The 11660-nt window shown below is 47.0% G+C and overlaps 1 protein-coding gene across 1 annotated transcript; it reads left to right on the forward strand.

Annotated features, from left to right (window-relative positions):
- Window positions 1-200: 200 nt before the first annotated feature.
- Window positions 201-11370, forward strand: RAX (retina and anterior neural fold homeobox). The gene is made up of 3 exons (XM_035100782.1): window positions 201-498; window positions 3511-3752; window positions 10918-11370. Exons 1-3 carry the CDS (start codon window positions 201-203, stop codon window positions 11368-11370), a joined length of 993 nt encoding a protein of 330 aa, XP_034956673.1.
- Window positions 11371-11660: the final 290 nt, after the last annotated feature.

Below are 11660 nucleotides of genomic sequence, written 5' to 3' on the forward strand. Positions count from 1 at the left end.
AAGAGGAGGAGGAGGAGGAGGAGGAGAAGAGAAAGAATCAGGGTCCCTCCGTCGTGCTCTTGTTGGACGGCTGAGCAAGGAAGGAGCGCGCATGGCATAGCGGAGCCCCCGGGGGTCCTTGGAAGGGGAGGATCGAGGGCTGGCCTCCTCGCCCTCGCCCTCCCCACACCAGCCCCCTGCCCTGCCACCAGGAGACCTCCATGCACCTGCAGCAAGGGTCCCTCCTGAACATGACCGACGGCGGCTTCTCCCTGACTGGGCACTTGGTGAGGAGCCCCAGCGGAGGAGGGAACCCGTCTAGGCTCCACAGCATCGAAGCGATCCTGGGATTTACCAAAGAAGACCCCCTTTTGGGTGCCTTCCAACCCCACGATGCCAGTGGCGGAGGCAGACCCTTGAAGGAGCCAGAGAAGCGCAGCCCCAGGGATTGCTTCGCCAAAATGCCAGCCGAGCAGCCTGGGCAGGGCCAGGAAGGGCCCGCGGAAGAACACTTCGGAGGTAAGGCAGGGTGCTAGGGGTTTTTTGGGGGGGGGGAGGTCGGGTGTTAGATCATAGTCTCCAACTTACTAGAGGACCCCAGTCCTCCTGTAGCTGCTGGGACCAGTGAAAATGTGTGGTTCCTTTGCTTCAATTTGAAGGAGACCGCCATTAACCCTTTGGAAGCAAGTTCGAATATTATTATTATTATTATTATTATTATTATTATTATTATTATTATTATTATTAAATGTTTGATGCCTTATTATGTTTGATGTATTATGTGCTGGAAGCCGCCCATAGTGGCTGGGGAAACCCAGCCAGATGGGTAGGATATAAATAATAAAATTATTATTGAGAGAGAGGGGTGCATTTTTTAAAATGGGAGCCTTTAAAATCAGTTAAGTGTAATACAGTATAGGGTGTTGGAGGGGGTAACTGAGGAAGAAGAGGAGAAAGCATTTTAAAGATCAGGTTATCTTTGTGAGACACCTCAGACACAATAATAAAGTTCAGCCAAGTGCCCTCACTCTTTAAAAATCCCAGACACAGGGAGCTGCCTTACACAGAGTCAGACCATGGGTCCATCTAGCTCAGTCTTGTCTACACTGACTGGCAGCCACTCTCCAGGGCTTCCAAGAGGTGTCTCTTCCACATCTCCCAGCTCTGCCTGGAGATGCCAGGTGATGGCGATGCTTTTCAAAGGAGCAACATAGTGTACTGAGTGTGTCTTTGGCTGCTGGAGCAAACAGTGCCACAGGTGTTCTTTAAATTGTACAACTTTAGAAAAGGCACTCTGGCATGCAAGGAAGGGAACAGAACATTTCCCAGAGCACAGCATGGCAAATTAAGGCAAGCGCACTGAAACTGGACACATTCGCATGTCCCACTTAACTTAGTGAGGCTCCCTGCATGGGCTGTTAATGCAGCCGAGGCACCATCCATTACAATGGCATTTTACACTGAAGTACGTATGTTGGGGACCAGATTTCCCAGGGAGGGATCCTCACCCTAAACTCATCTTCTTGAAGGCAAGTGCTCAGATTATTTCAGTGGGACTTGCTTCTGGTGCTGTTTCCATTTTGGGGGAAATAGTCTTGGAGCTTAGGAGACAGAGAAACACGGTCTTGTCCGGTTCTTCAAGCTCGTTTCCATATCTCATCTGGGGTTGCCACGCTCGTATAGCTTATTCCCAAATGGATCCATCAAATGCCACAGAACCAATGGACCAATACGCCTATGAGCTGTCCATTTTATCCAGGAGTTCCTCTCTCTGAGGGCTGCCACCTCTGCTCGTGTTAGGAAGAGTTTAGCTGGTGTGACCACCCTTAGAATACTGAATCCTGATCCCCACACCTCAAGAAGAGTTTCGTAGAGCTGGGAAAGAGTCAGACATGGGGCAAAGCAAAATGATCCTAGGGGCTGGAGCAACTCCCTTTATGACGAAGAGCTTGGGGCATGACGAAGGTGTGCAAAATTGTGCAGGTGATCAAGAAAGTGGACGCAGAGACGTTTTTTCTACTTAGAACTTGGGGACATCCAATGAAGCTAAATCTCGGACCATTAAAAGTTCTTCTTCGCTCAGTGCCTTGTTAAGGTACGGGTTGCACTTCCAAAAGATGCAGCGAAGTCCACCAACTTGCATGACTTTAAAGGGGATGGGACAGATTTAGGGAGGACAAGGCTATCTATGCCTACTTGCCTTGTCGGCTATGTTTTTCCTCCACAGTCAGAGATGATATGCCCTTGAATACCAGTTGCCTGGGAATCACAAGTGGGGAGAGTGCTGTTGCACTCCTGCCTTACTTGCAAGCTTCTCGTGGGCATCTGGCTGGCTGCTGTGAGAACAGAGGATGCTAGACTGGATGAAGTGTAGGTCTCGTAGCTTCTAGTCTCACCAGCACATCAAATTCAAATTGCTTCCTCCAGGCTACATCGCACTTGTGTCATGTGAATCATGCCCCGCTTGTGAGCATCTGGCTCAACACCATGGGAAGCAGTGGGAAAGCTGGCTTAGGCAGGCTTTCTCTAAGCCAGCAAGATGCGATCTCAAGACCTTTCCAAAGCAGATGAGCGATGGTCCAAAAACAGCCATTGGAGAATGGTTTGGAATGGCCTCTGTTTTACCAGGGGAATAGTACATTTCTGGGACGAAGAGGAAGGGAAGCATCAAGCTGTGCAGAGCAGTTGTGTGGATCAGCTTCCATTCATTTAGATTTTGGCAGAATATTATTAACTCATAACAATATATAAATGACCAAGACCATGTATCCTTGGCTGGGTACAGAGCTGCTGGGTTCAGCATCATTCTGAGCAGGCATGCACAGGATTGCTCCAGTCCAGATCAGAGCTAACTGACTTGAAGGCAATGAAAACAAGGGCATTTGCATTTACACAGTAGGTTTTAGGATCTGGGGGTAAGGCAAAAAGCAGTAGCAGGATCAATGTTGCTTTTAACGCTGGGTTTTATTTTGAAATAAAATCAAAACTGAAGGCAACAGAGAGGAGGAACACACAGAAGGATACAGCAAGATCACTAATTGAGTAATGTGATATATGGTGCTGATTAATAGAAATATATATTTTCTTTCTTGTAAAACACTTGAAGTCTTTTAAAAGATAACAGGGATCTATCTATCTATCTATCTATCTATCTATCTATCATCTATCTATCTATCTATCTATCTATCTATCTATCTATCTATCTGTTAGTTCTCTGTGAAACCAGCTCAAAAGGTTAAAACAAATCAAGATAAGAAGTCTGGATTTATTAAATTTGGAAGCAAATTACGTTGAAATCAGTGGTATACTTACGTTCACTCAAATGTCTACCTGATGCTTCAGGTAGACATGCTGGTGTGAATCAGCTTGGCTGCCCAATCCTATGCATGCCTACTCAGAAGTAAGTTCTACTGATTTTAATGGGACTTACTCCCAGGTAAGTGTGTACAAGGTTACAGCCTTAAATCCATGAGCTCCAGCTCAATTTGTTGGTGGGTTGCCTAACCTCTTCTTCTTTTTCCCCCCTCCCAGACCACTACTGCTCCAAACGCTCAGAGGAGTGCTTGAGTCCAGAGCTGGCCACTTGCAACAACAGCGACGGCAAACTGTCTGACGAAGACCAGCCCAAAAAGAAGCACCGGAGGAACCGGACAACCTTCACCACCTACCAGCTGCACGAACTTGAGCGAGCCTTCGAGAAATCCCACTATCCTGATGTCTATAGCCGAGAGGAGCTGGCTATGAAGGTCAACCTACCTGAAGTGAGAGTCCAGGTAAAATGGCAGGTGGTCTTCTCTTCCTCCTCCTCCTCCTTCTCCATCTAGCCGCATGGTGAAATCTTGGACAGCTAATCCTCAGATTCTCATCTTCATTAGAAGACCTTAGTCAAAAGCAGCCTTTCCCTGCTAATCCAGTAAAAGGCTCCCCCGCACACTCACCCCGGATATAATTTCAGAATCTGCATACATAGTAAATGGTGTGTAAAGGGATTTTCCTTAATCTGCCTTTTTTTTTAACACTTCAGACCGCAACCTCTCTCTAATTATTAGTGTTTAGTTTCAGATACTGTGTCTGAGAATCCTCCTAATCATGCAATGTCCAGCACACGAGATTGGTTGGTCGGTCGTTGTTTTGGTAGATCATGCAATTTGAAAAATCATTTACACTGATGTATGTGTTTTTAAACTTATTGGAAGTTCCCTGTTTATTTATAGGGGTTTGGGGGTAAGAGATGGGGAGACACAGAATTTGGGGTAAGAAATAGGGAGAGTGAAGAGCAAAGGAGAAACTATAGTATAAAAAAGCACCTTAGGTTAGTATTAGTTTCCCAAGTATGTGACAATTAGGCTTACTTTTCAAATTCTCTGAATGCTCCAGAAATTGCATGTGCAATTGGCACCTCTTCCCATGTTCTTCCTGCTACAACCCTTTGCATGAGAGTTAGGGATTCGTTAAACCAGAACCAGCTTTCCTGCAACGAATGAGTGAATCCCAAAGCTTGAGAGTCAGTGGTGGTGATCTGTTGTGGAACAACCCCGCTGAAGAAGCTAACAATGCTTACCCAGGCCTTGTTCTGGTTGCAAACCAGTTCCCATAACAGTTCCAGCTTCAGGACCCCCCCCCCCCAAAATGTAGGTCCACCACTGGTCTGGGATATGGAGTAATATTATGTCATTTGAAATGCAGGTTATGTAGTCGGCACCTTTGCATCTAGCACTGCCCACAGAGAGGCAGGTTTTCCAAGCTCTTTTTGTTCATTTCCTTGCTTTTGAATTTGAATTTATTGCTCCGTCTAGCCTCTAGCAGCATTGCAAAACTGAGAGCAGGGTTTCTTTTATTACCTGCTTCCCCTTTTCAGTGATACGCTGTGGATGGGAGTGCAGGATTGCCTCCCATTTAAAGCCACACATCCCTTTAAATTTCCCAATGCAGCTGTAGATAATGTCAGCCCACTTGGTCCCCAGTCCTGGTGTGTGTGTGTGTGTGTCTGTTTGTCCCACTACTTCACCTGCTGAATGGCACAACTGGACAGTGCTGGGTTACCAAACAGGCAGAGTGGGCACCGACCTGTCAGCCCCGTGACTTTTAAGGGCCCCATGACAACGGATCAAAACAACATTGATTTGATCTTGAAAGAAAATTAGAACCAAGCTTTCTTAGTTCAATGTTATCCCACTAGAGCAAGGGACCCCGCTATTTCGACTGCCCAGGGGGTCTCCTCAGGGTTTAATCCGGCACTGGACCTGGAAACCTGCTTGCCACAGCAGCTAAGGAAGGGGGAAGGCAACAGAATTGGGAAGCTAGCGGGGGAGAAGGCCCACAGCTGCTTCATTTCCCATTTCACCATAGACTTAAAAGCATACGGCCAGTGTCTGGGGTAAGAGGTGGCAGTGATTCATCAGGGCTTTGGTGTAAACTGAAGTCCATTGGGCCACCCCACTGGCTGAAGTGGAGGTAGAACTGATGTGCACCCATCCCTTTTGTGCACATGGAGCTACTCACTCTGCCTTGGCTCAAGACGACAGGCTTCCTGCCTGACATGTCTAGAAGCCAACTGGACCAGTGGTTGAATCTTCCTGCAACACTGTAGACAAGAGAATGTCATTCACAGCACATTTCCAAGCAGGAACCCCATGTCCTGAACTGCCCTGAGATCTACAGATGAGGGGTGGTCTACTACTACTACTACTAATAATAATAATAAGAATAAGAATAATGGGGCACAGTTCCAGCAACTCCTGCAGCCCAGCTGGTGCCCAACATATTGCTCTGCTTTCCTTTGGATCCCTTCAGCAGGGGTCGAGAGGGGAGTCCTGACTTCTGGGCAGCCCAGGACCTCCATACACACTGCCCAAGCTTGCGCCCTGGACAGGCCACTTCAGTGCTGCTAACGCAGCAGTTTTACTTCACCCGTGGAAGCGCACTCCAATGTCTCCTGAGACAGACGGATGTCAACAACACTGTGTGTCACACACAGCTCTGCCTTCCAACATCTCATGGTCCCTCTCCACCTCTTAGCATCTGTCATCCCCAAAGTCACTTCAATCTACCTAATAGTTGGTTCAGCAGTGACCATCTACGTGCAGTGACACCATGTATGTGTTGTGGTGCCTATAGGACTCTCGTTGTATTTTCTTCCCTCCTGCCCCTCCTTTATTCAACATAGTGCTAAGAGGGGTATGTGTGCATGGAACAAGGTCTGCTTGAGCACTGAGACTTCTTGCCCCACATGCTGTTCTGGGTTTCCCCTTCCCAACCCTCTGGGGCAGATTTAGGGAGCATGCAAGAGGACACATAACAGCGGAAGAGCAGGATGCCCGCTTGTCCAAGCAAGCAGACCTTATTCCGTGCAGGCAACCATTGAGTTGAATCCTGTCCCATGTGTCCAACTTTGCAGCCTTTTATCTGAAGGGCTGTTCAGTCCAAGCCCACTTTGAAAATCTTTTGGAAGGGAGACTAAGAAGGGCCTTGAAGTTGCCCATCAGTAGTTAGCCCCCAGACAGCAGGCTGAGCAGGCACAGGTCACTTCCACACTGCAGTGAGATGCATTGTATACTTCTATTGAAATTCCAGCAATTATTTCTAAATGTGTATCTATGCATCTAGAGCGGCACATGCATTTTTTATTGCAGATCTGCATCTTCTTTTCCCCTCTCTTGTGGTGATGCATACGGAGCTGCTCTGTGGGGGGGGGAGAAGGGATGAGCCCCTTTTCTGCCCCCCCCCCCCATGTTCTCATTGGCGCAGCCTCCCACATGTTGGGGGCTGAAGTTCTGGAGAAGGGGAGTTTGCTGTTCTTGAGCAGACTCCCACCTCACCCCCCGATTTAGAACCCTGATCTCCCAGAGTTCTAAATTTGGCAGGGTCCTGCACAAGTTAATGTGGAGCAAAAGCATGTATATATTTGCAGTGCAGCAACCAGCTAAGCTCTTAACAGTACCCGTGTTTTTCTCTAAATGAATTGCATTGTGAGAGCCTAATTTGTTTAGAAGAGGTTATGAATGATTGCTGAAGAACTTTGCGGAGAAAGAAAAAGCCCCTTGACAAACACACTTCATAGAAATCGAGGGGAAGTGTCAAGGAGCAATATTTACCTCCTTATTTCATCGAGATCCTATTGTGGGTGGAAACATATGGAGATATGTTTTTTCCACCAAGGACTTAAAAGTATGGCACTTAACCTTGGCTGGATCCCACCAGTTGTATAGTGTGTTGCAAAGAGGTGCGTTCTCATGCGTGCATGCGTGAGCCGCCACCTTCGCTGCTTCTCAGAAACTTCAGTTCCCACCGAAAAGAAGAAAGTTGGGGATTTCTCCCCCACCCCACCCGCTTAATTGTAAGTGGGAGGTTTTTCACAGGCTTAATTAAGGCTGAATGATCTGTAATCCCTGGATCACGAAAATGTTTGAGAAGCCTGAAATATTTACTAGTCATCTGTAAGAAGAAGAAGGAAAAAATCTGGGAGGGCTTCCAAAAGTGTGTGTTTAAAAAAGCAGCCTCCAAAAACTAGCACTAATTTTATCCCTTCTAGTGGGTAATGAGAGCAGATTTGGGTTTATGGACTAAGAGGAATTATTTGATGGAGAGCATGAGACGAAATTGCCTGCAGGGGGTTTCTTTTTTAACCCGTCAAGTTTGAATTAACTAAGGAAGCTCAGGGCTTGGTATGGGTTTTAAAGGATTTTGGCCGGCATCTAAACTCAGAAAGTTTATGAGAGAGAAGCTCTTTCTCTTTGGACAATCAAATAGGGCTGGTTGACTTTCAGTGAAAGGCAGATGGAAGGCAAAATTCTACTATTAAAGCACCCTTGGGATCTCATTTACTTAAATGAAAACAGGGTCCTACAGCACCTTGTGATTATTTAGGCTTCAAGGCAAATTACTGTGATTTGGCTGTTTACTTATGAGCTAGGCCAGTGTCACAAGTCTCATTTAATGTACTGTACAAGAGATATATTTTCACATATCTGAAAACTCATGATTGAAAATTGCATGGAAAGTGCAGTTTGATCTACATCCAACTCGGGGGGGGGGGAGTGTCTCACTTTATATATACTTTTCAATTTTTTAAAGTTAATTTTCCAAATTATTACAAATCAAACCAATTTATATTAATTTAATACAATTTCTTGAAATCAGGTTTCCCACTGCTGTTCCAAGCATACGCTCATCATCAGTTCTTCACATAGCCGCATCAATTCTTATTTAGAGTCCAGTTGACATATTTCACTTGCCGTTAAACCATTCTTCCAGCTGGCCACTTTTTTCACCTTACAAACAGCACCTCGGTTACATCTTATAAATAAACAATCCATTTGACGTGTGTAGTCCTTCATATACATTGTTGTTCTAAACCTGGTGTGCTGGGAGAATTAATTACTATCTTCCATTGTTCAGTTCTTTGCAGTGTTTATCTAGATGTTACAAGGTCACATTCCATTCCTTCCGCTGTTTATAGACTAGCGTATGAGCTGCAGCCATAATGCATATCCAAACTCCGCCATTAAAATTCTGCTCTGGAGTTCTTCCTCAGCACACAGTTAAAATCAAGATCTTTTCTCAAATTCAGCCTCTTTACCACAGCTGTTCGCCAGCAGTTCATTCTCTCTCCCCCCCACTGCATTCCTCAAACAGCAGTCCAGGAATAAAGCCCATTCAGCCTTGGTCGAGGGGGGAGGGCATAATAATAATAATAATAAATTTTTATTTATACCCCGCCCTCCCCAGTCAAAAGCAGGCTCAGGGCGGCTCACACCAATAAAATTACAATAAAACATAAAAAGCAATTGATTAAAATACAGATTAAAATACAGTATTAAAATACAGTATTAAAATTTAAAATGCAGCCTGGTTTTAAGTAGTCTATAAATCCAAGCCATGAGGGAGGAAAACACAGGAGTCAGACTAAGTCCAACCCAAAGGCCAGGCGGAACAGCTCTGTCTTGCAGGCCCTGCGGAAAGATGAAAAATCCCGCAGGGCCCTGGTCTCCTGTGAAAGAGCGTTCCACCAAGTTGGGGCCAATACTGAAAAGGCTCTGGCCCTAGTAGAGGCGAATCTAGCCACCTTATGGCTCTGGATCTCCAGAATATTGTTGTTTGTGGACCTTAAGGTCCTCCGCGGGGCATACCAGGAGAGGCGGTCCCGTAGTAAAACCTTGTTAAATTCCTTGTTGAGCATAAATTAAAAGCCTCCCCCCTCTTTCCTGACGTAACAAAGCACCTTATACTCCCCCTTCCTTCCTTTCCCAGCCATTGTAAGGATTCTCAAGCTTCAAAGAAAACATTCAGATCCCTTCAAAGAGCCACACCCTGTTCTGTTGCAGCCTATTAGCATATGTTGGTCCAGGAGCACCTCTTGATTAATGCCAATTGTCCGAATTATGGAGGAACCAACCACAAATCATGCCGGAGACGGAGGCTCGTCCATGGCAGGGACACACTCCCAGGTCACACCTGCTCTGCCTTTCAAGTTGGTAGACACAGGCTTGAGCAGCAGGATGCAGTGAGCTCCTCAAACCCCACTGGGGAACACAGCCAGGATTTTTGCCTCATAAATTCTGGTTTCCTCTGTCTGAACCTCCTCGCTGCCCACTGAAGGACCCCTCTATTGTAAGGGCTGCCTGGTCTAAGTCCAGGTTAATGAAGCTGCAGGTGGGAGAGCAGGAGGGGCTCATCAACAGTTTAGCACCTGCATGGCTGACTGGATAGGCTCACAGCTCACCACATCACAGGGGTTGTAATTTGTTATGGTGAACATCCTATGAGTATTGCAGCTTGCCAGGTGAAATGATCCCTTCCTGTCCTCACCCTGTGTCCTGTTCTGGGGTTCTCCCCATTCCCCCCAGAGCCAAATTCAGGGGGTGAGAGGGAGGAGAGAGAGAAAGCCCCATTGCACAAGCAGAGACTTGCACCAGGTTGTACTGACGGGGCTCCTTGGGCGATTCCTGCTTATTGTTTCCAAATCTGCATCTATGCCCGTAAATTACGCAGATTTTACGCAAAACCGTGTTTTCCTTTGCTTTCTCATTTTTTGAATGCATTGTCACTGGCTCAAGGTGGCCAATGTCGATGTGTATATGACGTCTTTGTGTGCACAAGATCAAAAGTGGGAGAAGCTTCCTTATGTAGAATAGGTAAAGGTTACCCCTGAGCATTAGGTCGTCACGGACGACTCTGGGGTTGCACGTTCATCTCGCTCTATAGGCCGAGGGAGCTGACGTACAGCTTCCAGGTCATGTGGCCAGCATGACAAAGCCACTTCTGGCGAACCAGAGCAGCGCACGGAAACACCGTTTACCTTCCCGCCAGAGCGGTACCTATTTATCTACTTGCACTTTGACATGCTTTTGAACTGCTAGATGGGCAGGAGATGTTGGGATTTGTACATGTCCGCTGTTGCTCCAGCAAGAAGCAGCATGTAATGTGTCTGTTGGTTTTCACACACAGTCTGGGAAAGGAAGTGTATGTTATCTTTCTTTACCATGTGATGTTTTTGTATTCTATTCTTCCCTTTCGCTTTTAGCTTTCGATCTGGCCAGAAGCAAAGATGAACAGCTCTGAGTTTATGAGCTGCGTAGCAGAGTTTTGGAGTTTGTCTATAACCTTTAATATACCGGTAGCAGTTTAGCCCTACTTTATGGCTGCTTTATCTGTGTGTGTCGTTCTTCATGGAGGGCGATCACATATCATCTGGAAGTGCCTGGACACTGGGGGCAGACTCACCGCTACCCCCGCCCAGCAGATTCCAACAGGAGCAGGGACCGAGCAACGGGAGCTCACCCTGTCGTGGGGATTCGAACCGCCGATCTTCTGATCGGCAAGCCCTAGGCTCTGTGGTTTAGAACACAGTTTAGAATAGGATGTCTCTATTTTCATCTGAGAAATGTTGGAGGGTATGTGTCTGCTTTGTATTTATGTGGTTCTTCCTTTTTCCTTTAGGTTTGGTTTCAGAACCGGAGAGCCAAGTGGAGGCGTCAAGAGAAGCTGGAGGTGACATCCATGAAGTTGCAGGATTCCCCCATCCTCTCCTTCAACCGCTCACCTCAGCCCTCTGCCATTGGGACCATCGGCAGCAACTTGCCCCTGGACTCATGGCTGAACCCGCCCATGGCCAACACCAGCCCCCTGCAGACTTTGCCAGGATTCGTGGCTTCCCCACAGAGCCTCCCCAGCAGCTACACCCCTCCCCCTTTCCTAAACTCTCCCCCCATGGGACACACCTTGCAACCCCTAGGAGCCATGGGGCCTCCACCGCCTTACCAGTGCGGGACAAACTTTGTGGACAAATTCCCGCTGGAAGAGGTGGACCCCCGCAACACCAGCATTGCTGCGCTGCGGATGAAGGCGAAGGAGCACATCCAGTCCATGGGGAAACCATGGCAGACAATATGAGGAGGCAGATCTCTGGCCCACGTGGTTTGTGAGAAAGGCTCCCCTTTGGAAAGTGGTCTCATCCCTTAGATCTTATGTTCTGGACAGATAAGCAAAGACTATTGCTGTTAAGAGTGCCCCCCTCATCCTGTGTTGTAGAAGGGACCTGAGCATTAAACAGAAACCGTTCTGCACCTACCTACCTACCCACCGACCAACCCCTTAATCCTCCAATTTGGACACTGCAATCTTTGTGTTCTTCCCCACCTTTGGCACAAGATTTAGGGCTTGGTTCTAGCTTTGCTTTGATT

Source organism: Zootoca vivipara, chromosome 11, assembly GCF_963506605.1.
Source record: "Zootoca vivipara chromosome 11, rZooViv1.1, whole genome shotgun sequence".
Classification (NCBI taxonomy): Eukaryota; Metazoa; Chordata; class Lepidosauria; order Squamata; family Lacertidae; genus Zootoca; species Zootoca vivipara.